Here is a 25,533-nt window from a genome sequence, read left to right as displayed (position 1 = left end):
CTTTTTTAGCAAGGGTCTGTCTAGTCCAGTTTGGGCTGGCCTTGAACTTACTTCGTAACTAAGACTGACCTCAAACTCATGATCCTCCTACCTCAGCCTCCTGAGTGCTCAGATTATAGGTATGCATCACCATGCCCAGCTTCAGTTACTGCCTTTCTATTGGTTGATAATCACTTTAAGCTCCTTACACTGGGGAAGATAAAAGACCCCTACATATCTTACTGTTTCGACTTACCACTAGCAATTACCTAAAATTAATTAGATGAATGAAAGTACTGAAATATACACTAGAGAGAGGTAGTATTAAATTAATTATTCAGTGGGACCAAAAAAAGAGATGAGTTTTGTTGTTCTGTCTTAACTATCTGATATATTTGAATTATCTGAAGAAACCCTTAAATCTCTGTTCTACACCTTGAAGACAAGAAGTTTTATCTCAGATCAAGAATTAGAACCCATAAAGAAAAAGGCAGGAGAAACTTCTAGGAGAAAAGGAAGAAATAGGAGCTGTGCAGAAATAATTCTGGAAGTAGTTCTTTAGGATATCCTCCTCCCTTCCCTCTTATCAGCACTGCCTTCCTTTCTTTCTATTTGGATCCTCTTCTCTGCCTGCCGCTTCCTGGCTTTCTTTACTGCTATTTTACCAACTTGAACATTGGATAAATTCTAGCTCAGGTAAGAATGGATTACTTTAAAATATACAAGGGATGGAGGGAGGCAATCTGGGTACAAAGAGTCAGAAGCCTAAATTCTGTTGTCATTTCTACCACTTGAAGCTGTATGACTTTAGGCAAGTTATTTCACACTTCTGGGCTTCACTTTCCTTATTTAAAATGAAGTTGAACTTACATGACCTCAAAGGAGTCTTCTAGTTCTAATGCAGATTTTCTTCTCTTTCATTTGTGAATGAAAATATTTGGTATGGGAATACTGGAAACCATTACTCTGGTTTGGTTTGGTTCTAATACGGAATCAAAAGGCTATTCTGGGGACCAGTATTGATTTTGAGATTTTAGTTAGAGGCAGAAGAAAATCTTCCACATCCATGGTGAGCACTCAAGTCATTAAGAAACATCCTGCTAAGGCATGGGTCAAATCCCATGAGAATAATAGCTCTCTCAAGAAATAAAACTGTATCATCAAGGTTTCCTGACCCACTTATTTCAAGCAGTATTCAATATAATAAAATTCTACCAACAATAAATTTATTAATGTTTTAAGAACCCTTTAAACTTATTATGGCTACAGTGTGGTGACTTACCCTTTTATAGGCCACTCTGCTTTCTTCAGTCCCTGCTCTCAAAGGGGAAATCCTATCACCTCAGCTAACCAGACCAAAGAAGAGAGTTGGACAGCCAGTGGTGGCCTCTCCTAACCAGAGGTAAGAAATCTCAGGACTTGGAATTTTGGTTTCCATCTGTTTGTGTAGATTCTGGCCAAATTCCCCTCCCCACCTCAAAACTAGTAAGAAGACTATCATCAGTTTGAGTTAGCTTGTAGAAGTGGAAAAGCTACTCATATGATAGTTTCAAGCCAAACAGAGAGGAGGACTTGGTATACAGGTTTTTTTGTTCCACTGTTGAAGACCTTTGGACCACATTGTAAACCCAGGAAATGGCAAACAAGCCTGTAGAAAACAGCTTATGAACACTTTGTTCTCTGACTAGCAAGAAACACTTCTACCAAGAAGTGTGGCTGGTCATGACGTCTTCTCAGTTGACCCTGTCCTAGTATGAGGAGCTGTGATAACACTGCATTTTCTATTTACTTTAAGTTATTTGCTGGATTGACAACAGGCAGGTTCCTTCTTCTCTGTGTCCTTTAGGAAATGAGTGAGAAAACGTGGTTTTAAGTATACAAATCTTGAGTATGTTAAGACCACCTCCAATAAAGGACATGAAGCCAGATTCATGCTATTACCTTCTGAGGCAAAAGGATCACGTTAGCCCAAGAGTGTTTTGTTTTGTTTTGTTTTTTGCAGTACTAGGATTTGAACTCATGGCCTCAGAAGGCTGATGCTCCACCAGCCCTACCCCAGGGGTTGAGACCAGCCTGGGCAACATATATACTGAGACCCTAGTCTCAAAACAATAATAATAAGGCATGAGCTTGGGCTTCAAGACATAATTTAGAAAACAAGATCATGAATCAAATTACCTGATTTAAAACTTATCCTGTGATTAACTTTTCACTGCTTATTTTATCTTAATGGCATTGGTGTGAATCCAAAGCATTTTGCCTGATGGCAAAGACCTGGTGTTTCCTTATAGGTTTAATTGGATCTCTAGAGGTGGGCCTGGGCATAGGTGTCTTTTGTTTCTTTTAAAACCTTCCATTTCTAATGGATAATTACTGTTAACCCCCTAATTTAAATTCCTGTTCCTTCATCCAAGTTGCATGGATGTTGAACCTGGTTTTCTCTCTAAAGCCAACTATCTATCTTCTATTTCCCCAGCCCTTAGCATACAGTGTCTCCAGAGAAGTTAGCTACAAGTAATAGTCACTGTAGTAGTAATAGCTGCTTTTGTAGTAAAGATTCATAGAAGGAAGACCTCACTTGACCCTTCTTGAAAGCCTTCTCTTCTAGTTTTATGTCTGACTACTTTTTCTGGGTCTGTTTTGGTGAATCTTCTTCCTTAAATAAAACTTGATGTGCCTAGGCCTCTAACACTCTGTCTTCTTCCCAGGTGATCTCATCCCATACTCTTGGATTTCATTCCACTCAAATCTGGAACACTAGCCCTGGGTTCTATCCTTGAACTTCAGAGCAGTTATATTGAGCTCCTTACTGTACTCTTTCTGGGCATCACATACACTATTCATTCCCCAATATAAAATATCTCCCTCTTCTTATTCTCACTGTTATTAGTGTTCTTGGTACCAAGACTCAAGATAGAAGATTGGAAATTGTCCTAGCTTATCTCATTTCCCTCACCCTACCTTTAATCAGTCACCTTGTCCTTCCTCCTCTGTTTATCTAAATCTCAATCCACTTTTCTCTTTTCCTGGTAGCCAACAGCCCTTTTACCCACCCACTTTCACTATAATGGACTCCTGACCTTCAATCTCACCATCCTCTACCCCTTAACTTCTCCCTCCTGAGAGGCTGTCAAATGACTCCCCACAGTCTGCTCCCAAGCCTTATCCTCCAGAACTGTTAGGATATTTCATTTTTAGGCATGTACCATTTTGTAAGAGGCTCAAAAAACTTTTTTGGAACAATCAATATGTATACCCTTGCTACCTGAAATAGGATTCTTAGGACCTGCAGCATTTGTATTACCTACAATTGTATTAAAAATTCATACTCTCAGTACAGAATTACTATATCATAATTCTCATTTTAACAAAATCTTCAGGTGATATATATATATATGCACACACTGAAGTTTGAGATGCATAGAATATATAATAATGATAATAAGTGAAAAAATCAGAGCTAAGATTAAATCTAATGCCAAAATTGAAGTAATATTGCTCAATGCATGCAATCAGTGGCCTATACTTAATTTGAGGAGTTGGCATGAGGATAGTGCTGATTTAAAAGAAGCCAAACAGGAAAACTGGATGAAGTCAAGATTTTTAGTCAAGATTTATAGTTATTAGACTTAGTACCCCTCACCTCTCTGACCTATAGTTATCACTGTGCCTACATAAAAAATAAATTTTTTTGGTAGTACTAAAGTTTAAACCCAGAGCTTCGCACTTGCTAGGCATGTGCTCTATTACTTGACCCACACTTTCAAGCCTTTTTTTTGCTTTAGTGATTTTTCGGGTATGACCTGAGCCACGATCCTCCTAGTTAAGCTTCCTGCCTAGCTAGGATAGGTGTGGATGACAGGTGTGTTCTGTGTCCAGCTTTTCCTTTAATATGGGTCTTGCTTTTTACCCTAAGTGGCTTCGAACTGATCTCCTCCTCACCTACACCTCCCCAGTAGCTGGGATTACAGAGGTAAACCACCTTACTTGGGTCTACATTTAAAAAAAAACAACTGAGGCTGGGTGTGTAGCTCAAGTGATGCTTGCTTAGCCCCCAGTACTGCCCCAAAACTTCAAGGTGAGACTCCAACTTTCCTTTCCAGAGAGCTAACAGGCCAAGCCCTTCCTTAGTTACCTATGGCATATCAAAGGGTGGACCATCAAACTTCCTGTCCCCCAGCTTTTACTCTTTCAGCCTGCAGTTGGTTGTTTATGGAAGGCAGTAGCCAGATTTTCTGAAGGGCTGAGGCTCTATGGTCAGAGATTCTCCTCTTGGCTTATTTGTATCATCATCTTTGTAAAGTGTGGGTACTTTGTATGTCATTGTCCAAAACTTGAAAGGAATAGGTGAGAGAATACAGGGCAGTAAGTCCTGCTGTACCTCACCTGCTCGCAGTAAATAGCTGAGCTGCTGTAGTTAGAGGCAAGCTAGCCAGTGTTAACTCAGGAAAATCTGCAGGTCATTGCAGAGCCTGGAACCCTTTTCCAGCTGTAGCTTCCTGGATTTGCTCCCTAGCGGGTAGGCGGGAACGTCGGATTGAGTAATGGCAAGTGGCCCGCCCCGGGCGTGACGTAGTCTTAGTGTTGTTGCCTGTGGCCGCACGTGGTCAACTAAGTCCACCTCTTACTCAGAGCTGAGCTCCGCGTCCACAGCACCAGGCGGTTGCCTTCCTGCTGCTCCTGCTCGCTATGTCTACGTCCACGAGTTGCCCGATTCCCAGGGGCCGGGACCGGCTGCCCCACTGCTACAGCACTACGCCTGGGGGCACTCCATACGCCACTACCCCGGGAGGTCAGCGGGCCGGGCCGGGGTCTGCACAGTGCGAGCAAACCAGCGCGTGTGTGCTGTTGTACGGCAGGGGTGGGGAGGTATGGGCTTTGTACTAGTTTGTAGCCTCTTCTGCAGGTTGTAACTTTGGGGGAGAATGTTTGGAACACAAACTCAGTTCCCAAATGCCTTAAGATGATGCAACAATGCCTTGAGCCCAGCTTCCAATTTGCCCTGGGCTGTAATTCTTAACAGTGGCCTGAGTTCTGGGCGTCATACTTATGCTACTGCCCCTAGAGATTTAGCTGCCTGCGAGCAGTTTAGGTTCCAACAGAACGTGGCCTCAGCAGGAAGCCACAGGTCTTGAGAAGCAATTTAGAGCAGTTGTGCGCCTGGCTGGTAGCTGTTTGGCTGGGCAAGCAGCTTGGTTGGGTTCATGAACTGCTGGGCTGGCGACCCAAGGCTTCCTGCCACGTGAAGAGGATACTATGTTGGCCTAGTTCCTCTGGGCTAGGCTGAGCTATAAAGGACTTGGGAGGGGCCAGGTTAAGAACAGTATGTTCCTATGCTTCACAGGAAAAGCAGTTGCCCAAGGAACACAGCTCTCTACTGGAAATAAAAGCCAGGTGGCAGTACTGAGTGAAACCCTTCACTACTACTCAGCCTTTTGATCTGTTGGACTACTAGGTCCCACCTGTGAACCAAAGCAAGGAAGTTTCTAAGCAGTAGAGGAGCAACATGAAATATCCAAGTTCACCGGTTGATGCTTCTCGTAGAGCCAAGACCTGAAGCTCCCCCGGACCTAAAGCCCCTGCTTGGACCAGCTAGAATGCCCCACTCACTGTATGCTGTTTAGATACATATTAGTTAGGCCTATAAATCTTTCGGTGATATAAAGGCTTGCCAGATACAATCCTAGTTGGTCTGCAGAGCAGATGTCTCTGAAACAGGAAAATGTGACCCTTCCCTTCCCCCAAGAGGCCCATATCTGGAGCCCAAGTTATCTGTGTACCCGATTTCCCAACTCTTAACTCAGCCCCTACCCCTTAACAGGCACCAGGATCATCTACGACCGAAAGTTCCTGCTGGAATGCAAGAACTCACCCATTGCCCGGACACCCCCCTGCTGCCTCCCTCAGATTCCCGGGGTCACAACTCCTCTAACAGCCCCAACCCCCAAGCTGGAGTTGCTGAAGGAGAAGGAGACAGAGGAAGAGATACCTGGTAAGTAAAACCTAAAATTAAATACCGCAGCCTTTGAGTTCAAATGCCTCTGTGGAGAGGGATTTTCTACTCTGACATGGGACCTACAGACACCCAGACCAGCAACCAGTCCTCTCTTGCCTTCTCTTTCCAGATGATGCACAGTTTGAAATGGACATCTAATCCAGTGCAGATGACCCCACATCTGGAGTTATAGAGGGATCCCTCATGCTGCCGCTGCTGACACCACCTCTTTTTGGGGTATCCCAAGGCCAATTGGCCTCATTTAATCTGGAAGAGTGACTTGATGGTTCTGGGTTTCCTTTAGTTCTGAGGCCACTAGACCAAAGATAGGAGTGGGCAACTTGTCAAGCCCTTAACTCTATTTTCTCCTTGGTCTGTAGGTACTCCTTCTAACCTCCAGCCCTCTGCTTAGGGCTGGCACTGGGGGATGCAGCATGTCAACTTTTGGCTGCTTAGTAAACATTCAAAGAAATGTCTTGGCTCTAGTTGTTCTCAATGCTTATCTTCTCACCTCAGCCACACAGCTGGCCTGGTTAAAAGACCCCAGGTCTTTTTATGGCTCCCACTGGGCCTGCTTCCAACAGCAATTAGAGCTTAAGGCAAGCTATAGGAGTTGCCAAACCATAATCCGCAATAGCCTGGTCCTTGCCAAGGGCTGTTCCTTTCTTTCCAGGAAGCATTTTCTTGGAACTAGGCCTCCCTAGCAGTGCCTCTGTCCATTCCTAAGAAGAACTCCCAAAAGAGAGTTACTATCCCAGCTTATAGCCATCTCTAGTCTCCCCTTGCCTTTTTTCCTACCTGTGAATATCAATCCCCATTCCAATACTCAAACCTACTATCCTACCAACTCTGTTTATTGAGGGTTAAAAGAGACTTTAGGTTTCACAGTGAAATCAAAAAATGTGGCACCAACTTGCTTGGTGAGTCATGATCATAAATCTTAGTAATATGGTCTTTTTTTTTCTTCAACTTACACAGGAGAAACTCCCTGGTTCTAATTTCTGTAAAGTAAGTGTGTGTGTGTGTGTGTGTACACACACACATATGTATATCTCAAAGCTGATATAGTGCAAAAAGAAGAGTCTTTCCTTTTCTTGAGGGAAAAATGTCCCCATGCTATTTGAATCTGTTCTCCACATAGCAGGTGATAGTGCTTTTCAGTCTAATTTTGAGAAAAGTGGCAGGCAGCAATCTGGCCTTTCATGATAAAGGACAGCAGAGGTTTGCAGGGTATTGGGACAGTCAACACCAGAAGGGATGAGTTTGGCACAGGAAGGGCTCATCTCTCCTACGCAGTGCCTACCACTGATATGTTTTTATTGAAATGCTTATAAGTAACCTCCCTGTAGCCCAGGTAGGATCTTGGGTCAGGCCCAACAGGACAAAATCTCCCTGGTGATAAAAGGGAGTCAAGTAAGAGAAAGCCCTCCCACACCAAGACACAGAGATGGTGTGAGGTGAGTCTAGAGAGCCCCAAGGATTATGGAGCCTGTTGGAAGCCTGGTATAGCCTGGTCCTCCTTAGTTGTAGCTGCAGATTTCTCTTCCTTGGTCTCTTCCTCAGAAGACAGACTTCTCTTTTCTGCAATTAATCTTTTAACTCCTACCATCCACTGACTGACCTCAGTCACATGGTCAACCATGAGTGAGCGGTGGATGTCATCTGCTGCATCCCACTGGTGGCTTGAAAGTTCTAAAAAGAGAAAGAGCTTGAGCAAGCATACAGGTGTAAAAAGGACAGCTTCCATGATTCCCCTCCCAGTCAGTCAAAGTCTCAGAACCTGTTCCAGCTTAGCCAACCATGGTAGGAAAAAGGATTTAAACTGTACCAAGGAACCCACCCATACCTTGAACCAGTAGTGCCATCCTCTTCTTTACAGGCATTGACAACTTCCCTCCAGCCCACTGTTCCTGAAGCAGTGCCAGGCGCCGGCTGATGTCATCACATACCTGCTTCTACGAGACAAAACCCCCTTCCAACTCAGTGCTGCCAGCCCAGCAGAGAGGAAGGCAGCACCTCATAGGAAGCACTTGCTTTCTCTGGCCCAGCACCTTTACACTTAGTACTTAGAGTTCTGTTTCTTTTCCAAAGGTTAGAGTCCCCCCCACCCCCCACTGAAAACCTGAAGAAGCCTATGGATACTTCCCAAGAAAAAGTACTTGTATGGCTACAATTTTTAAATTTCAGGGCCTGCTCATACCTAAGAAGCTCACTTGTTACTTTGCAAATAAGGAAACTAAGAGCCAAAGGTAAAATTACCATGCTGCTTCCCTTTTCCTTGATCCCTTGCCTCCAGAGAATTTAGAAAATACTATCAATAGAAGGGGATTTCTCTCTCTCCCACTGAGTACAACATAAATTCACTGAGCACACAGAGCACCAGTGTAATCCTAGCTATTTGGGTGGCTGAGATCAGAAGGACTGCAAGGCCAGCCCAGGCACATAGTTCACAAAACTCCCACCTACAAAATAACCAGAGCAAAATGGACTGGAGGTGTGGCTCAAGTGGTAGAGCCCCTGCTTTGCAAACACCAAGTCCCAGTCGAACAACAACAACAAAATTCCCTTAGCACAAAATCAGCAGGACATGCTTTGCATGGCCTGGAGGTACAGAAAGTCAAGCTGCTATTTTTCACTGCTGAGTTGAATTCAACTCTTACTCCCCCCTCCTAAAGTCATATGTTCATTTTCCTGGGAAGGCTTCAGCAAATTTCTATGGTGTTAGAACCATAGCTCTAAAAGGATTAAGAACCATTGCCCAAAGGGTCAGAGTCTGCCTTTGGGAGCCATACCTGCATTTGGCTGTGGATAGAAGTCCTCTCCACCCACATGGAGTGCCATCGCTTACCCTTGTATGGCCCCGGCAGTCCTCCAATGCCTGTTCCAGAGGTCTCAGCACATCCTCCATCACAGCCTCAGACTCTATGATTGGGACACTTGTGGGCTCCACATCGGAGGCAGGACAACTCCCCACAAGTGGAGGCCTGGAAACCTTACTTGAAGGAGGTGGAGGCCCCATTGGAGAAAGCCCAGAAGAAGTCTCTGAAGAAGGGACTGAAAAGGAAAAGGAGAATCAAGCAATATAGTTTAAATAGGTAAGAAGCTTAACTCTAAATTAACCCTTTCTAAGCAGGGATACTCTGGACAACTCATTCATTCAAAAATGTGTGTGAAATCCCTATTATATTCAGGCAGTATGCCAGGCACCAAAGAGAAAAGTAAACCAGACAGACTAGGTTCCTAAACTCCCGAGAGTTTAAATTCTAGAGGAAAGAAAGAAAAGCACAAGAAGATTACCAAATTATGTTATGTGCTACAAAGAAACAAATGGATTATGTGATACAGAGCAATAAGGGGACCTATCTAAAGTATTCAAAGAAGATACTCTGAGTTTATCCCAGCTCATCTGATATGTGACCTTCCACAAGTTACTTATAACCTCTGGGCTTGAGTTCCTCTTATATAAAATTGGGGTATTATAGTAACACTTACTCACACAGTTGAGGATTATGAATATAGGTACAGCTGCTAGATTAGTATGTAGAAAAAAGTATTCACAATGTTAGCAATTTTAATAAATTAAGAACTAATGCATGTGACAAATGTAGCTATGAAGAGTTGAAGGAACAAGTATTAGGTGAAGGTAAACACAGTGCTGAAGGGACAGAAACAAGGCCTGTGAGGACAGAAATGACTAGTACTGAAGAAAGTATGAGCCATCACTGTTGAGTTTAAGGGGTCCAGATCCTGCAGGGTCTTGGAGGAATTTGGTCTTAAGCCAAATAATCCTGTGAAGCCAATTCAGGTATATAAAAGCAAGGGATGGTATGAACAAACTTATTTTTTAAAATATACTCTGTGAAAAACTGATAGACCAGATCAAGAATGGAGGCAGGCAGCTGGTTAATAGTGTAATCCAAGAAACAGAATACTGGCATGGACTAGGGTGAAAGATTAGATGAGGGAAAATAGTGGTATAAGATTTATTTGGGAGAAAGTAACAACAGGATTTGATGGTTGGAGGTAAGAAAGAAGACTCAAGATGACCGACTGATGTCAGTGACTGAGAAGAGATGTAGGAGGAAAGTTAACTTACTTTTAGGCCTCAACACCCACAAGGATTTATGTATCTAATAATCTGGCCTGTCAATTATTTGACCTTAGCAACTCCAATGAGCATTTTGTTCCACCCTCTTATTCCTCCTTCCTTTTCCAGGTCAACTCATAAACATTCTTACCTCCTCTATTTTTTCCTCCTATCCTACTTACCTGGTTGAACCAAAATGCCTGCACTTGGGAGGAAAGAACTATGTTGACAAGTTACACTTTTTTTTTTTCAAGTTACACTTTATAATTTAACAATTTTTAAACTTATTTTAATATGGTTCTGGGTTTTGAGCCTAGGGCCTCACGCTTGCCCTGATGCTGCCACTTGAGCCACATCCGCTCCCCCCTTCCTAATTTAATACTTTCCATTGTCACAGATTCTAAAAGGTACCAAATGCTGGATGCTTTGCCACATTTTCCACACTTCAGATCAACTATTTTTACATCTTATTTCTTCTAAACTTTTCTTCCTTTCCCTACTGTTTTACTACTTCTGACCCTGCCTCATATTCACTGAGAAAATATAGGTCATTAAACGGGGACTCCTACTAACCCATATTTATCAGTGGCCACTGTCCTTTCCTCCTATAACAGATGAAAGGTTCCTGCTCCTATAAAAAGCCATCTCTGTAGCTGTCCTCCCCATCTCAGCATCTCTTCTTTAGGCCACCTTCCTATAATTATCCCCTTTCTCTTCCATCATCAGTTCTTGCTTTCTACTGAATCATTCCATCAGCGTACAAATGTACTGTACTGTTTACTATCAAATACTTAGGCTAGGCACCAGTGGCTCATGCCTATAATCCTAGCTACTCAGGATGCAGAGATCAGGAGAATCAAGGTTCAAAGCCAACCCAGGCACATAGTTCAAGAGACCCTATCTTGAAAAAACCCAACACAAAAAAAGGGCTTGTGGAGTTAAAGTGTAGGCCCTGAGTTCAAACCCCACTACCACAAAAAAATAAAATGTTTCACATTATTCCATTTTCAGATGTTGCCCTGTTTCTCTGCTTCAAAGAATTTCTTGAATACACTGTCTACAGTTACTCTGTTTTTCATATTGTCTCATCTTTAGTCTTTTCAGCTGAGTTTCTATTTTCATCACTCCAGAGATGGCTCTTGTTAAAGTCACCAGTGATTGCAATGTTTGTCAAGTCTAGTGATCCCCTCTCTAACTTATTTGACCTATCAGCATTTTTCACTGTCTATTCATGATTTTACTCGCTTATTCTTCTTCTTTGGCCATTTCTCAATCTCCTCCTTTGATGATCCCCTCCATATGCAACCTTGAAATGCTGAAGCATCCTAGGCCATGTTTTGAGTCTTCCTTAGTCCTCTATCCCCACTCTCTCCCTATGTGACATTAATTAAGCACATGACATCAAAATACCAGCCATATATAAAAAAATCAGCCATATAATAGTGACTATTTCTATAATTCTGGCCTAGACCTCTCCCAAAGAGAGCAGCCTAAACTAAATATGGCCCAAAGGAAAGCTTGTTCTTCCCCTCACCACAAAACCCCTATCTTCCAATATTTCCATAATAATTTTTAAGTTTTATTGATTTCTCCCCTACTTATTCCTACTTTGTACACAATGTATTCCGTATTCAATTTTTACCATCCCTCCACTACTCCCATTCTTGTCCAGATCCATTAGATCTTGATTGTATTATTGTAATAGCCTCGTTCTTTATTTCTTCCCTAAAATTTTGTTTTCCACACAAGACCCAGTGATCTTTCCAAAATGTAAAGTCAGTGTTTCTCAAGCTGAGGAGAGCTGGAAAGACTTTGCCCCCAGGGCAAATGTCAGCCCATAACTAAGTGGTGCTACTAGCGTCTACTAAGTAGATATCAGGGATGTCGCTAAAGAATCTATGATACAGCCAGGCAATAGCAACTCATTCCTATAATCCTAGCTGATTGGGAGGATTGAAGTTTGAGGCCTGCCTTGGCAAATAGTTCATGAGATCCCATCTCCAAAATAACCAAAGCAAAATGGACTAGAAGTGTAGCTCAAGCAGTAGAGCACCTGGTTTGCAAGCAGGAAGCCCTGCATTCAAACCCTAGTTCCACCAAAAGAACTTATACAAGACAGTCACTCTAACAAAGAATAATCTGACTCCGATTATCAGTAGTGCCCAGGTTAAGAAACTCTGCCTTATATCATTCCTTGGCAATGAAAAGGATATTGTGGATGAAGGGATGATGAAAGAACTGAACCTCAGCTCCGTGTGAGATGCTTCAGTCAACTTACTGACCTGAGAAATTCTGAGAAAAGGTAGTTATCCTTGACTTTAAAGTTTTCAATGGCTTCCACGTTTGAAGGTTGAACCAGGACTTCACACATGCTAGGCAAGCACTCTACCACTGAGCTTGCCACATCCCAGCCTGCTTCCAACTTTAAATAGATTGAAATACAAACTCTTTATCTTGTTAAAACACTGTTTTAGCCACTCCATTCCTTCAGTCTCTGAACTAGCCAAACTTAACACTCGAGATGCTTTTGTGCCTGATCTTTATGCAGCTGGCTCTTAATCACATTTCAACTTAAATGTCAGCCCCTCAGACACATAACTTATTTGCCCAGTTAACTATCACATTACTCGCAGCCTCTCCCACTATCTCATCTTTCGGTCTATCTCTAACGCTAGTGTGGACTTGGACTCCGTGAAAGCATACACATACCTCAGATTTAACGTGTTTATTATAGACTCAAGTGAAGACGCAGAACAGACAAATGGTTATACCACTCTGTGGTTCTGGGAAGAGGTCTAGGTTGGAAACAAAATTTGAGAATAATCTGCATGAGACCACCCAGGGTGAAAGTCCTTTTTAACACAACACACCGTTTATTGCCCTGAACTCCAAAAGGGAGTTGGGGGGTCGGAAAAGCGCCTGCTTTGAGCCCTTCTGTCCCAACTCTCCTAAGAAGACCTTCTAGAGGGAAAACAGGCTTCCCCGGCACCGCCCACTCTGCGGATCTCCACACGTCGCGCCCTCACGCACCTCTGGGGAATCCATCCTGGGGCGCGGCGACCCTCTTGGTTAGCGGCGTGCGCTTCGGTCCACCAGTCTGGGTCTGCAGCCCGTATGAGAACTGCGGCGGGTCGTTCCAGCCGCGCTCCTTGTTGCCTGCGGAGGCGAGGGGATGTGTGAAGCTACACTGAGACTTCACCGGAGGACTATACTGAGGCTGGGGGAAGACACTCCGTACCCAGCGCCCCCAGCCCGCCGGCCGCGCTCACCCGGCTTCACGTATAGCTCCGCCATCACCACTTCCGCACCGCCAGCAGGGCAGTGCGTCATTTCCGGCAGCTTACACACGCGGACTCGGGTCCGCCCCGACCCAGGCTTGCTGCCTTGGAGCTGGTGGTCCACCGCGCCTCACAACCACCGGGAGCCGTCGTGGGGACCCCGCGCCAACTCCCTTAAAGGGCTCAAAATCACCAGCTAATCATCTGTAGGGGTCCTGGTCATAAGGCATCCGATGGGTCTGGTTTTATAAGAAGCAGGCGGCGCTCCAGGAGCCCTCGTTCTCTCTGGGTACAGAGACACTTGGTCCAGTGTCTTCAATTGCTCTCAGGTACAAGTTCAAACATTAGAAGCTCGAGCCCCTCTGTGATCTAGCCAGGTTGATCTCTGGAGCCTCACCTGTGTCAGTGGGCTTCCCTGTACAATCTCTACATTAATTTTCTCTAGGCTCCCTAAACAGTAACTTACCTTCTTTCAGTACTCAACTTAGATGTCAGCTCCTCAGGATGTCTTCTGAAATGCCTTAGACCAGGTTAAGTGTCTCACCTGAGCTTCTACAATTCTGAGATTTCCCGGTTGTATCAGGCAGTATCTTCTATCTTGTTTGACTCTTGTTCATTTCCCTTCTGAGTGTCAGAATGTAGGACCCTGACTAGTCCATCCGCAGTGCCTAGTTTAGTGCCTGGTACAGAGAAGACCTTCAAAAATGTTTGTTAAATGAATGGAGTCATATTTCCATCACATCCATGCCCTCAGGATTACAAGTAGTCACCAACACCTAGCACAGACACACCTCATGTTGTGTTGGCCCCCAACCCTATCCCAGGTCCAATATACTCACACCTAGTGAGGTCACTGAGGGATTTTTATTTGCACTGATTTTGCTATAAAGTGTTACTGAGGTAGAGCCAATTGTCCAGGGCTGGACAGGGCAAGGAACAGAAGTACCCAAGGAAAGGGGAGCCAGGGGCCTAAGTTGTAGTGCAAGGCCTCTTAGTTATCCATATAAACAATAAGTTGGGTAATAAATAGAGTGTAGGCAAGGATTGGGGCAGGCAAATAAGAGGGAGAGGCTCCAAGCCCCTGGGAAAGAGTTGGGCATAGATCCAGGGCTTCCTTTCCCAGCCCTCTTAAGATCATTTTAGGGCATATGGAGCAGAGAGGGTTTCAGCCGGAAGGCATCAAGAAAAGAGAAGACACCCCGCTTTCTAGGGGTGGCTCCTGCACCCCCAATCCCTCCTTTGAGTAGGGGAAGAGGCAGGGGACCTCCTGGGGAGTCCATGGAGCTGGTCCGCTTGAGGCGCAGGCGGGCACGGGCCTGGGCACCCCAGGCCTTGCCTCGAGCTGCAGAGGCCACAAGACACTTCTGGTACTGAACCTAGGGAGAAGGGGAATGTGAAGATCCAGCTACTTCCTGCCCCTGCACTTACTTAAACCTTCTACAAGTCAGGGAAATGGCTAGGTCTTCTAATAGGAGGCTAGTAGCTATTATCTGCAGTCTCTATAGCGTTCCCAGGTAGCTCAATAACAAAATCATAAAACTGACATTTACTGAGCACTTAAGGAGACCTGAACACTGTGCTAAATGCTTTGTATAATAACCTAATTTAATCCAGTTGTTTATGAGATACTGACCCCATTTTGCAAATGAGGATAATGAGATTCAGAAAGTAAATGACTTATCCAAGGTTACACAGACAGAAAATGGTGTAAATGACACTCAAACCTAGTTCTAACTGCAAGGCCTGTATTCTTAACTGCACCTACCACTACTGCCTCTCCTCCATCTCACTCTTCTGGGCCAGCCTCTGGCAAAGCAGATTCTCAAGTCAAGAGGAAGTTCTACAACTCACCTTTTTCTAATACAATTGCCCCACTCATTTCTCATTTGAACTACTCAAAGAGGGTCCTAATTCCTTCCAAACTCCTCTCTCTTCCAATCTTTTTCTTGGTGGTACTGGAGTTTGAACTAGGCGGGAACTCTAACACTTGAGCCATGCCTCCAGCCCTTCTTTTGCTCCAGTTATTTTGGAAATATGGTCTCGCTTTTGGACCTCGACCCACCTATTTTACACTTCCTGCCATCACTGGGATGACCACCATACCCAGCCCTTTCTGTTGAGGTGGGGTCTTGCAAACTTTTTTGCCCAGGCTGGCTTGGAATTACAATCCTCCCATCTAAGTCTCCCACTTAGTTTGGAATGACAGGCATCTAACACTGTGCCCAGCTAACATTTTTGCATGGCTTGGCCTCAAACCACAATCCTTCCGATCTCTCTCTCTTAAACTTATACTGTAGTTTAAGTGGTCATCCTAATGCACACATCTGACTTCACTCCCCTGCTCAAAACTCTTCTGTGGTTCCTAGTGCCTTGGGATAAAATAAACTCTATCCTATAAGGTCTTCCATGACCTGTTTCTGTCATTCCTTCTCCCCTCATCTATCACTGCATCCTCCCTTGCATGCCACATACACCATATTCTTTCAGATGCTTTAAACCACTAACCTCTCATTTTCACAGCTGAGGTTCTTTGTGTTTGACATACCCATCACCTAATCTGGATCATTTCCTCTTTCAGCCTATTTTCTATCACCTCTTATAGATGACCTTCCTGACATATGAAGGAGCATCTCTTCCATCGTCCTGTGATGTATAACTTCTTCTTGGTTTGTTTCTACTCTATCCTAAATGTTTTGTTTTGGGGAGGGGGGAGTAATGGGACTTGAACTCAGAGCCTACACGTTGAGCCTCTCCACCAGCCATTTTTTTGTGGTGGGTTTTTTGAGATAGGGTCTCACAAGCTATTTGCCCAGGCTGGCTTTGAACTGTGATTCTCCTGATCTCTGCCTCCTGAGTAGGTAGGATTATAGTTGTGAGTCACCAACGCCTGGTCCTAAATAGTTTATGAAGGCAAAATCTGTGCCTTCTACAATGCTGAATTCCTAGGATTAAGTATGGTATCCGACCCCTGTAGGCACTCATACTTGTTGAATGAGTAAGTGAACTGAACTAATGTAGCTTAAGCATCCCACTTTTGAACGCCCACATATGACAGGAAATAACCTGAATAAGATAAACAGGAAAAACAATGCCCACTCTATAGAGCACAGACCCTACCCAAGTCTAGCTGCATGCTGAAATTTATGTGTGAACCCTGGGTCACAGCTCCTTATACTTTAAAGAAAAGCAGGAATAGCAATTATTATGTAAAATGCCTTGCTTTTAAATACTGGCAACTAACCAACACTTGCCCAAAACAGTTTAAGAGCCAAAGTACTTGTGAACCAGAGTTGGCTCTGGGATGACTGGATTGTGATGTGTGGAGAGGTGCTAATCTTGGGCCTAACCCACAGTGCATAGCAGCTTACAGGGCAACACCCCACCCTCATTTCCACCCCTAACTCACCATACAGGCAGCTTGCACAGCTTCAGAGAGTCCCCCAGCATGGGGCTGGCACCAGAAGGCCGCACACTGGAAGCTCTGACGGCCAAGATCGACGATGAGGCCGAAGGTGTGTGGGTCATGGCCAACACCAATAAAGGTCACAAGGCGCACAGGGCATTGCCACAATGGTTCCTCCTCTGCACCAGCCTCTGCCTGACCACACCAGGCCTAATCACTAAAAAGCCAAGTACTAGCCAAACCCTCTAAACTCTTCCAGCAGCAAGCATGGATCCCCTCCCCAAAATCCCTCCTCACATTCCACAGCCCCCAGTTTCACCCTTTTCCAGTACCTGAATGGGATGTGCAGTCATGAGAGAGTCAGACACGCTGAGCATGGTGGGGACCCAGGTGTTCTGGTCCTCCCGGGTGGTGAGTGTACCAATGGCCTCATTCAGCACATCCATGCCTGGGGGGACATGCCCACTGTGGTGTCTAACTTGGAAAGAAAGGGTCTGCAGGGAGTATCTAGGCCCCTTTCACTGAGTTGGGATACAGAGAGATGTGAAGAGGATAGCTGGGACTGGGCTTAAAATTCTGAGTTGGGAAATCTGGTAAGTCTCAGGCTATGCAAGGCAAAGAGAGGACTCTGAGACATGGTGGTAGATCCTGCCCTGCCTACCTTCCCCTTGCTTTATGCAGCCTAGCCCATCCAGCCCCCTTCAGTCCTCACCCATAGCTTTGGTGACTGGCAGGGTCCCCATGTACAGCGCCTCATACTTCTGAGCAGCCTGGCTCACTGCATCCAGCAACTCCACTGAAATATACACACCAAGCTGGCAAGGGAACTCTCTCAAAAACCCCTTTTCCCACCCTTCTGAATGAGATAGAACCCAGGGCAGAGCTGTTGCTAATAGAAGAAAATCCATGGATGCTCTTCAGTTCAGGGCTTGTGGTCCCTAGGATCAGACACCTCAGAAATCTCACATCTCCAGAGAAGTGCTAAATACCCAGGAACTCCACCCCCTCCATGCTCCCATCTTTCATCAAAGCAGCCTAATGCTGCAATGCAGCAAGCCCCTCCCCATACCTTGCCTAGGAAGGTCTTCAGGAGAAATAGGGTCTGGGGAGCAGCAAGTGGCATCAGCACTGACCCCTACTCGCTCTGACAAGATCTAAAATACAACGCAGCCAGAATAAGCCACAGAGAAAGAAAGGTATTAGGGTAAGGGGCCAATACCAACCTACTCCAGCTACCTTGTAAGCTTCAGCTCCAGCTCCATACCCACATTTCCCTGCCCAACCCCTGGCCCTTACCTGGGCACAAAGCTCATGTAGGGCACTTGCAATTGCCTTGGCAGGAACATCACAGCGAAACACATGGCACTTGAGCATACAGCTGTCTTTGTCACCCGCCACAAAAGCAAAGTCCCTGGCAGAGGCAGAGAAGGAGCTAGGATATAGGCAGGGGCAGGGGCCTATAGTGCTTGCAAGAGGCTTTTAAAAATCAGGTTAGGGGTATGGCAGAGATGGAGTGGGGAGGTCAAAGCCAAGGCTCAGGGCACATAATTGTCACGTACCTGTCACTGTTCCAGAAGCATGTAGAAGCACAGGAGAGAATCAGCCCAGCCTCTCAGACTCTCCCCTATCTGTCCCTGCTGAGCTGGACCCACCCTCCCCAACCAGGGCTCAACCAGGGCTCAACCAGGCAGGGGAGGCAGTGCTGGGTCCATGTCAGAGGATCTGTGTCCAAGGGTTCAAGTACCAGGGATCAGCATCAGTGGGGATCATAGCCTGCGGGGGGAAGGAGAAGCAGCTCTCGCTTGGGGGGATGCAGAAGTCCTCACCGGCCCTTGGAGCTGCCCACGCCCCATACACGAATGTGCACCAGAGGTTGACAGTGGATCAGACTGTGGTCCAAGGGATTCACCAGGCTCATCGCATCCTTCTTCAGGATCATCAGCATGTTCTGGCCCTGCCAAGGATAGAAGTTAGCCTAGACATCAGATAAAGGTGGTTGCCATGGCAAATAGGCATTCAGGGAGAACTACTTCTGCTGAGCCATAGGCTAAACTCCTTGGGAAGCCAGTCAGCTCACCTCACCCCAAGCACTGTCTGGAGGCTGGTTCCGGTTGTGGGTCCGAGCCAGCTGCTGGATACAGTTATTGACTGCGATACTGCTTTTCCCTGGTGCCAGGTCCTCTTCAGGCACCTCTACCCAGCCCAGAGAGTGGACTGCAAAGCACTGAAAAGTTGGGGGAAGGGAAGGGAATGAGTAAGCGTGGAATACAGTGGCAAGGGGTCACAGGCTCCCCACATATAAACCCTCTGGTAGTCATACCCTTCATCCTTGGTCACCGCTACTAAGTCCAGTTCCACCCTGATCCCTTGGGATCTCCCAATGCCCTAGGCTGGCCCTCAGGTTCAAGTAATACCTTAGCCCCTGGCTCCAAATTCTGGATGTAGGATTCCTCACCATACCAGGTCAGAGAGTTACTAGAACAGAGCAGAGATGATAAAGACCAGTTGGGGGAGGGCGGAGGAGGGAGGTGACCAAACAATGCATACACATGTAAAACGATAAAATAATTAAAAAAAAAAAAAAAAGACTATACTCCCTATATTAGTTGCAGCAGTGATCAAGGCCAGTTGATTAGCTCATGGTGTAACACAAGACCCAGAATACAGCAACACAAATATAAAACCAGAACGGAGGACCCAGGATACATTAACATACAATGTGGTTTAAAATTTGAAGGGAAATTCAGAACACAAGATGAACACAGCACAGAATAAAAGTCATAAATATGGAGCAGCGTCCAAAATGTGGAGCAAAGCCCCAAACTGGAACAAGAGACCCTAGAACACAGCACGGAAGCTTCCATAGAACCTAAGGCAATGCACAAAATCTACATGATAGGTCAGAACAGAGAATGTGGAGAACACGTAGCTAATGACAAGAGCTTAGAACAAGGGACAAAATTCAAAACACTAAAAGTCAAGAACAAGAGAAAGAGCCAAGCACACAGAACAGAGCCCAAAAAAAAGGACAAGAGTCCAGAACCTGAGTTGGAAAACAGATTGTGGGTCCAGTACATTTTTTGACTGCCAGGGAAATCCCAAATCTTTCACTTTGCTTTAAAGGGCCATCCCTGTTACCTCCGGTCCAGTGAGCTCTCCAGGCTGGAAAAGGATCTTCCCTTTGGGGGCCGCAGTTCCCAAATCCCCTCCATCCCCTGTGTGTGAGGAGGGAAGGAGGTGTTGGTCATTGTAGCAGTAGGTCTAGGTCCACACCTGAATTGGGCCCCCTCCTCACATTCCACCTACCGTGCCTGTATCTTCTGCATCTCCTAGTTCCCAGGTTGGGCGCTGCCACTGGGTGCTACCGCTGGGTACATGCCAATAGTATGTACCTGCAGCATCGCGGATCTTCCTCCAGCCAGGGGGTAGGCCTGGCTCCCCCTCCAGACTTTGGTCCCCCCACAAGTCATCTATAGGAACAAGAGATTGAAGAGGGGGAGCATACTATTCGTGAGTTCAGAATAGCACCCTGTCCCCTGATCTTCATACCGAGACGTACTCCCACCCTGTCTTTGAGCCTCGGGGTAGCCTTCCCTCACTCCCTTGTTTCCCTTCAAGCTTGTGGTCCTCCCACCGGGAACCTCTGTGCACACCGTCGCAGTTGACCAGTATGATGGCCAGCATGTAATCCTTGCCCAGCATAGCCCGGCTGCGTCCCTGCCGGCCTCTGTCGGCCAGCACTCTCAGCCCAGCGCGACCTCTGGAGCTACAGCACCTACAAGCCCAGCTTCTGCGCCCTAGAACGCCAGGCCAACTGGCGCCGCACACAGGGCGGGACAGGGGCCGGCACGGGGGCGGGAAGAGGTGGGCCTGAGCAGCACCGCCCGCTGGGGGAGGGGGAGGTGTCGATCCCAGAGTTGGTGCGTATTTCCGTGCGTGGGTTCCAGGGAGTCGCAACAATACCAGCAGACTCACAAACCCAACCCCACAACTATGAGTTCATCACACCGCGGAAGACCGGCTAGACGAACAGCAGCCGCGCGCACGCGCACGCAGATTAGCTCATCGCGACCGGGTCATAATCGCGCACACATGCAGCCTGGGACCTGACCGGAGAGGTCACGTGGCAGTATCTATACTAATTGGGCTAGGACTAGGCGAACAGGAAAACGCCCCACCTTTTCCCGAAATGCCCCGGAAGTGCCTCTGCCCTCAATAAAGATGGCTGCAGCACTTGGCATGAGGCGCGCGGAGCTGCGCCTGCGCAACAGGTTCAGCGGGGAAGATGGCGGATGACAAGGTGAGTGAATGTGATGGTGATTCTTAGTCGGGATGGTCTTCACACTCCTTGGCCTTTCTGGTTCTGGGGGAAGCTACACTGGAATATCTCAGGGGTTGGGAATGCCCCTTGTTTCCGCTGGGACCCCTGTGGATTACCTCAACAGTGAGAGATGGCATGAGGGGAGCTTTAGGCGAGGCGGGTGGAGCCAGGGATTCTCCAGATGTACCCTCTCGGGGATCAACCATCACGACGTCCAGTTCCTAGCACACATTCAAATACATCCACTCTGAAATTCTCGTCATTCTGGTCCTTTCCCTAACCCCCGAAATTTCCCTTTCAAAGACAGCGTTTCCAATTCACCCGCATACCAACATTACCCTCATTCAAACACTTCCTTGCTCTCCCGTACTGAATTTCATACTTACTGCGTTCAGAATCAGTCACTTTTTCGCACTCTTGCCTACAGTCATTCCCTCATACATCTAGGCATTCCCATTCGGTTTGGGATGGCCTCGGGCATAAAGGGGACAAGCCAGCCCAGGCAGAAGTCAGGTTCACCCTCAAATTGTCCAAGGAGCCGCCTCAATCCATTACTGTTAGTCTGGAAGCCCAGCATCAACCCGCAACATTTACCAAGTACCTCCTGGTCCCTGGCACGGGGACACAAGCGTCAAGACAGACTGATGATTATTTTCATGGAGCGCATAGTTCTTCCCGCATAGAACTAATTGAAGGTTTCTCCCCTACACGCTGCTTGCCATATAAGATTGCTATAGCGGTTGTTAAAAGTAATTGATGCAGTTTACATCTGTCTCCTCCTCCCTGGCCCCCATATGAATTCTGTGCTTTTCAATGTGTTTCTTACTTTACTACTGCCATCTCAGGAAGGTTTTCTAGGAAGAGATTCCTCTGGCTCACTCCATTCCCCCCAACTCCAAGCCTCTGATAGAATTGAGTAGGGGATGGGACTAGGTCAAGTCTGCTGGAGCCAGCCTCTCCCTTGTCCTAGGATTCTCTGCCCAAGCTTAAGGACTTGGCATTTCTCAAGAACCAGTTGGAGCGTCTACAGCAGCGCGTGGAAGACGAAGTCAACAGTGGTGTGAGCCAGGTAGGGACTGCCCTCCTACCCTTTGCCTTAGGTTTCACTGCCAACTTGTCCTTGAGAATGTTGGCTAGGTGGTAGAGATTTATTTAGCAAATGGACATTGAGGGCCTGTTCTTAGTCACTCCAAGGGAAGTTTCCCTGAGAAAATAGCACTTGAACTGAGATTTTAAGTAGGTGTTAACTAGGTGAAGTGGGGAGGAGTGAACATTCCAGGCAGATGGAACAGCATGCACAAAGCCTTTGTGATGAGAAATAGTGTTAGGAAATTGAGGGGAGAGAGGAAGTCAATTTGTCTGCAGCTAGAAAATGAGATTGGAGAAGAAGGCAGGGCTCAGGTTCCTCAGGGCCTCTCAGGCCTCTGATAGTAGGATTCTGTGGTTGGAGCCTTCTGAACTCAGGATTCTAATATTGTATGATCAGAACTCCTAAGCTTTCACTAGCTCCAGACCCTTGAGAAAATCTTTGGAGAAAATACCACAGTTGTCCACAGTGAGGAAGTGGTGGTAGAGGCTCCAAGACCAGCTTGAGTAGTTCCTGGGCAGAGAAGGAGAGCCTACCTGAGTTTCCTTCTGCATTTTTCTTTGCAGGATGGCTCACTCTTGTCCTCCCCATTCCTCAAGGGATTCCTGGCAGGCTATGTGGTAGCCAAACTGAGGGCATCAGCAGTACTGGGTTTTGCAGTGGGCACCTGCACCGGCATCTATGCAGCTCAGGCATATGCTGTGCCCAATGTGGAGAAGACACTGAGAGACTACTTTCGGTCACTACGAAAGGGGCCTGACTAGCTCTGGATCCCATGAGGGAAGCACGATGAACAGCAGGGGCCTGCAAGTGGAGGCCTTTCAATCACATTCTACCTGGTTCCCCCTGCTGTCATCCATTTGCTGTCTCCACCTGTTCTGCCACCTTCATCTTTGCTTTTCTTCCTGCAGAGGGTGGACAGTAGTGCCTCAGCTTGCATTGTGGACTCCTTTCCATTCTTTGCTCCATGGGACTGGCCCCAAGACTGTGGGTTACCAGCTCCTTCTTCCAACCTTAACTGGAGTGTGCAGCTAACTCTGATTCTCAATATTCTCTCTGGTGATGCACCACAGCTCCTCCCTTCTGGGAGCTGGCTCTATAACTTGATTTCCCTCAAATGTGTCCCAATCCCTCTGCCCCTTGCTAACTACACAGGCCACCCAGGTTCTGGGGTGGGCCATGAGTGTTGAGGATGGGGGTATGCCAGGCCTGGGCCGTTCTAGGCAGGCCCGTTGGACACTGATGCTACTCCTGTCCACTGCCATGTATGGTGCCCATGCTCCATTGCTGGCACTGTGTCATGTGGACGGCCGAGTGCCCTTCCGTCCCTCCTCAGCTGTATTGCTCACTGAGCTGACCAAGCTACTGTTGTGCGCCTTCTCCCTCCTGGTAGGGTGGCAAGCATGGCCCCAGGGGTCCCCACCTTGGCGCCAGGCTGCTCCTTTTGCATTATCAGCTCTGCTCTATGGAGCCAACAACAACCTGGTGATCTATCTACAACGTTACATGGACCCTAGCACCTACCAGGTGCTGAGCAATCTCAAGATTGGAAGCACAGCCCTGTTCTACTGCCTCTTCCTCCGGCACCACCTCTCTGCACGTCAGGGGTTGGCATTACTGCTGCTGATGGTTGCCGGGGCCTGCTATGCAGCTGGTGGCCTTCAGGACCCTGGAAACACCCTTTCTGGGACCCATCCAGCAGCTGCTGCCAGCCCCATGCCCCTGCATATCACTCCACTGGGACTGCTGCTCCTCATCCTATACTGCCTCATCTCAGGCTTGTCATCTGTGTACACAGAGCTGCTTATGAAGCGACAGCGGCTGCCCCTGGCAATTCAGAACCTCTTCCTCTACACTTTTGGTGTCCTCCTGAACCTTGGTTTGCATGCAGGCAGTGGCCCAGGCCCAGGCTTCCTAGAGGGTTTCTCAGGATGGGCAGCACTTGTGGTACTGAGCCAGGCACTAAATGGACTGCTTATGTCAGCTGTCATGAAGCATGGCAGTAGCATCACACGTCTTTTCGTTGTGTCCTGTTCATTGGTGGTCAATGCTGTGCTTTCAGCAGCCCTACTACGGCTGCAGCTCACAGCCACCTTCTTCCTGGCCACACTGCTCATTGGTCTAGCTGTGCGCCTATACTATGGCAGCCATTAGCCCCTGACCACCTCCACTCCCGCTCCTGACCCTGTAGATTAGGTGCCGCCACCAGAGCCACCTCCTAGACCTTTTTCCCCTTTGGCCCAGCAGCCCTTTAACAAGTGCCTTGTGAGAAAAGCTGGGGAAGTGAGAACAGTCAGGTTGGACTCTGGAAGTGGATAGATGAAGGAGTAACTCTAGGAGACATGAAAAGTGGGTATGGTTAAGGAAACACCACCACCTACCCGACCCTTGTGTTCTTCCACACTAAGGAACTGGGAGCATCAATACCCATCCCTGATGGGGACAGCTCCCTGCCTCATCCTACATAAATATAGTTGTTTCAAGTGGGGTGTGGGTGACAGGTGGCTTTACTTCTCTGCTGTGGTCCCCACCCACCCAACCTACTGCCCCCAGGCCTGGTGCTGGCTGCTCCAGCCCAGCCTCCATGCATGACTTTCCTAAGTCATGCAGGAAGGCCCAATTACCACAAATCATATAACTACCCAAATGTCTGCCAAGCTCCCCCAGCTTTAGCAGTGCCTGGAAACATGTCCCCCGCCCCCTCCACAGCACTGCTTCCCATTCCCAGCCCTTGTTCTGGAAACCCCAGAGAGGACTGGGGGTTGACTTATCTCAGGGATTGTTGCCCCTGGGCCCTGGCTTAAGTCTATGCTCCTGATCCCTCTGCTTACCCAAGGGCCCTCTTGAAGTCTGATGCCACCTAAGGCTCTTAGGCGGTACCATCCTTCTCATTCTGGGTCCTGCCTGACCAGTAGTGTCCTAACTCCCAACAGCCTGGGGAAGCTCTGCACAGAGTGACCTAGAACCAGGTACAGAAAATGTCTATAGTTTAATCAGTGTCTTTAACTGTGGAAGCAATAAGGTCTTAATAAAGTGTTTAGGTGTAGGGTGCTTCCTACAACCAGTCACAATTGTCCTGTGTCTTATGTGTTGCACAGCTCACCTGTAAGTTTTATTTCCTAGTTTCCTGAGTATCTCATTCCAGAGTAACTTCTAGACCAAGAGAAAGAGTTGTTTCCTCCCAGCTGCTGGAAATGACATTACTTCCTTTGGGAGCTCCATGGAGCCGAGACTTTACTGTCAGCTTTTGAAATTTTTCTGAAGCATAAAACTTGAACCCTGGGGAAGCCAGAAAGTCTTGGGACTAGAAGGTACTTTGCAAACTAGACTAGGCTAGAAAATGCTTAAGACCACTAATGTGGTTTTGATTTCTCATTTCCTCT

General features: G+C 46.9%; 5 protein-coding genes across 16 annotated transcripts in view; 3 read left to right on the top strand and 2 right to left on the bottom strand.

Moving 5' to 3' along the window:
• Positions 1-6,446, top strand: part of Ankhd1 (ankyrin repeat and KH domain containing 1) — a 112,769-nt gene extending 106,323 nt beyond the window's left edge. For all 9 annotated transcript variants that reach the window (XM_074076861.1, XM_074076858.1, XM_074076857.1 and 6 more), the window contains 3 exons: positions 1,272-1,381; positions 5,801-5,971; positions 6,105-6,446. In XM_074076861.1, the coding sequence (XP_073932962.1) occupies positions 1,272-1,381; positions 5,801-5,971; position 6,105 (282 nt within the window). In that variant the 3' untranslated portion in view covers positions 6,106-6,446. The remainder of the gene's footprint in view (positions 1-1,271; positions 1,382-5,800; positions 5,972-6,104) is intronic.
• A 786-nt stretch (positions 6,447-7,232) lies between these two features.
• Positions 7,233-14,454, bottom strand: Sra1 (steroid receptor RNA activator 1). Of its 2 annotated transcripts, none has more exons than XM_020157131.2 (5): positions 13,331-14,454; positions 13,092-13,217; positions 8,823-9,028; positions 7,821-7,929; positions 7,233-7,666 (listed from the first exon to the last, which is right to left on the bottom strand). In XM_020157131.2, the coding sequence occupies exons 1-5, from the start codon at positions 13,389-13,391 to the stop codon at positions 7,455-7,457; spliced, it is 714 nt and encodes a 237-aa protein (XP_020012720.1). In that variant the 5' UTR covers positions 13,392-14,454; the 3' UTR covers positions 7,233-7,454. The 2 variants fall into 2 exon arrangements, with proteins under 2 accessions (XP_020012720.1, XP_020012721.1); XM_020157132.2 differs by having other exon boundaries at positions 7,924-7,929; positions 13,331-13,911.
• Positions 14,185-20,741, bottom strand: Apbb3 (amyloid beta precursor protein binding family B member 3). Of its 3 annotated transcripts, XM_074076887.1 has the most exons (13): positions 20,396-20,583; positions 20,049-20,212; positions 19,881-19,957; positions 19,157-19,217; positions 18,820-18,966; positions 18,569-18,696; positions 18,302-18,307; positions 18,039-18,174; positions 17,812-17,896; positions 17,455-17,538; positions 17,075-17,190; positions 16,746-16,937; positions 14,185-14,715 (listed from the first exon to the last, which is right to left on the bottom strand). In XM_074076887.1, the coding sequence occupies exons 1-13, from the start codon at positions 20,442-20,444 to the stop codon at positions 14,479-14,481; spliced, it is 1,482 nt and encodes a 493-aa protein (XP_073932988.1). In that variant the 5' UTR covers positions 20,445-20,583; the 3' UTR covers positions 14,185-14,478. The 3 variants fall into 3 exon arrangements, with proteins under 3 accessions (XP_073932988.1, XP_073932987.1, XP_020012716.1); XM_074076886.1 differs by lacking the exon at positions 18,302-18,307 and having other exon boundaries at positions 16,746-16,952; positions 18,039-18,153; positions 20,396-20,741; XM_020157127.2 differs by lacking the exon at positions 18,302-18,307 and having other exon boundaries at positions 18,039-18,153.
• Positions 20,742-20,923: 182 nt separating this feature from the next.
• On the top strand, positions 20,924-22,914 carry LOC141410510 (SLC35A4 upstream open reading frame protein). Its single transcript, XM_074076892.1, has 3 exons — positions 20,924-21,042; positions 22,034-22,132; positions 22,717-22,914. Exons 1-3 carry the CDS (start codon positions 21,028-21,030, stop codon positions 22,912-22,914), a joined length of 312 nt encoding a protein of 103 aa, XP_073932993.1. The 5' UTR covers positions 20,924-21,027.
• Positions 22,915-23,329: 415 nt separating this feature from the next.
• Positions 23,330-25,221, top strand: Slc35a4 (solute carrier family 35 member A4). Its single transcript, XM_074076890.1, has one exon. The coding sequence runs from the start codon at positions 23,330-23,332 to the stop codon at positions 24,302-24,304; it is 975 nt and encodes a 324-aa protein (XP_073932991.1). The 3' UTR covers positions 24,305-25,221.
• The last annotated feature ends 312 nt before the right edge of the window (positions 25,222-25,533 follow it).

The sequence above is a fragment of the Castor canadensis genome, chromosome 6 (assembly GCF_047511655.1).
Source record: "Castor canadensis chromosome 6, mCasCan1.hap1v2, whole genome shotgun sequence".
In the NCBI taxonomy this organism is placed as follows: Eukaryota; Metazoa; Chordata; class Mammalia; order Rodentia; family Castoridae; genus Castor; species Castor canadensis.
Note: the sequence above shows the minus strand (reverse complement) of the source record. Positions and strands in the feature narration are given on the sequence as shown.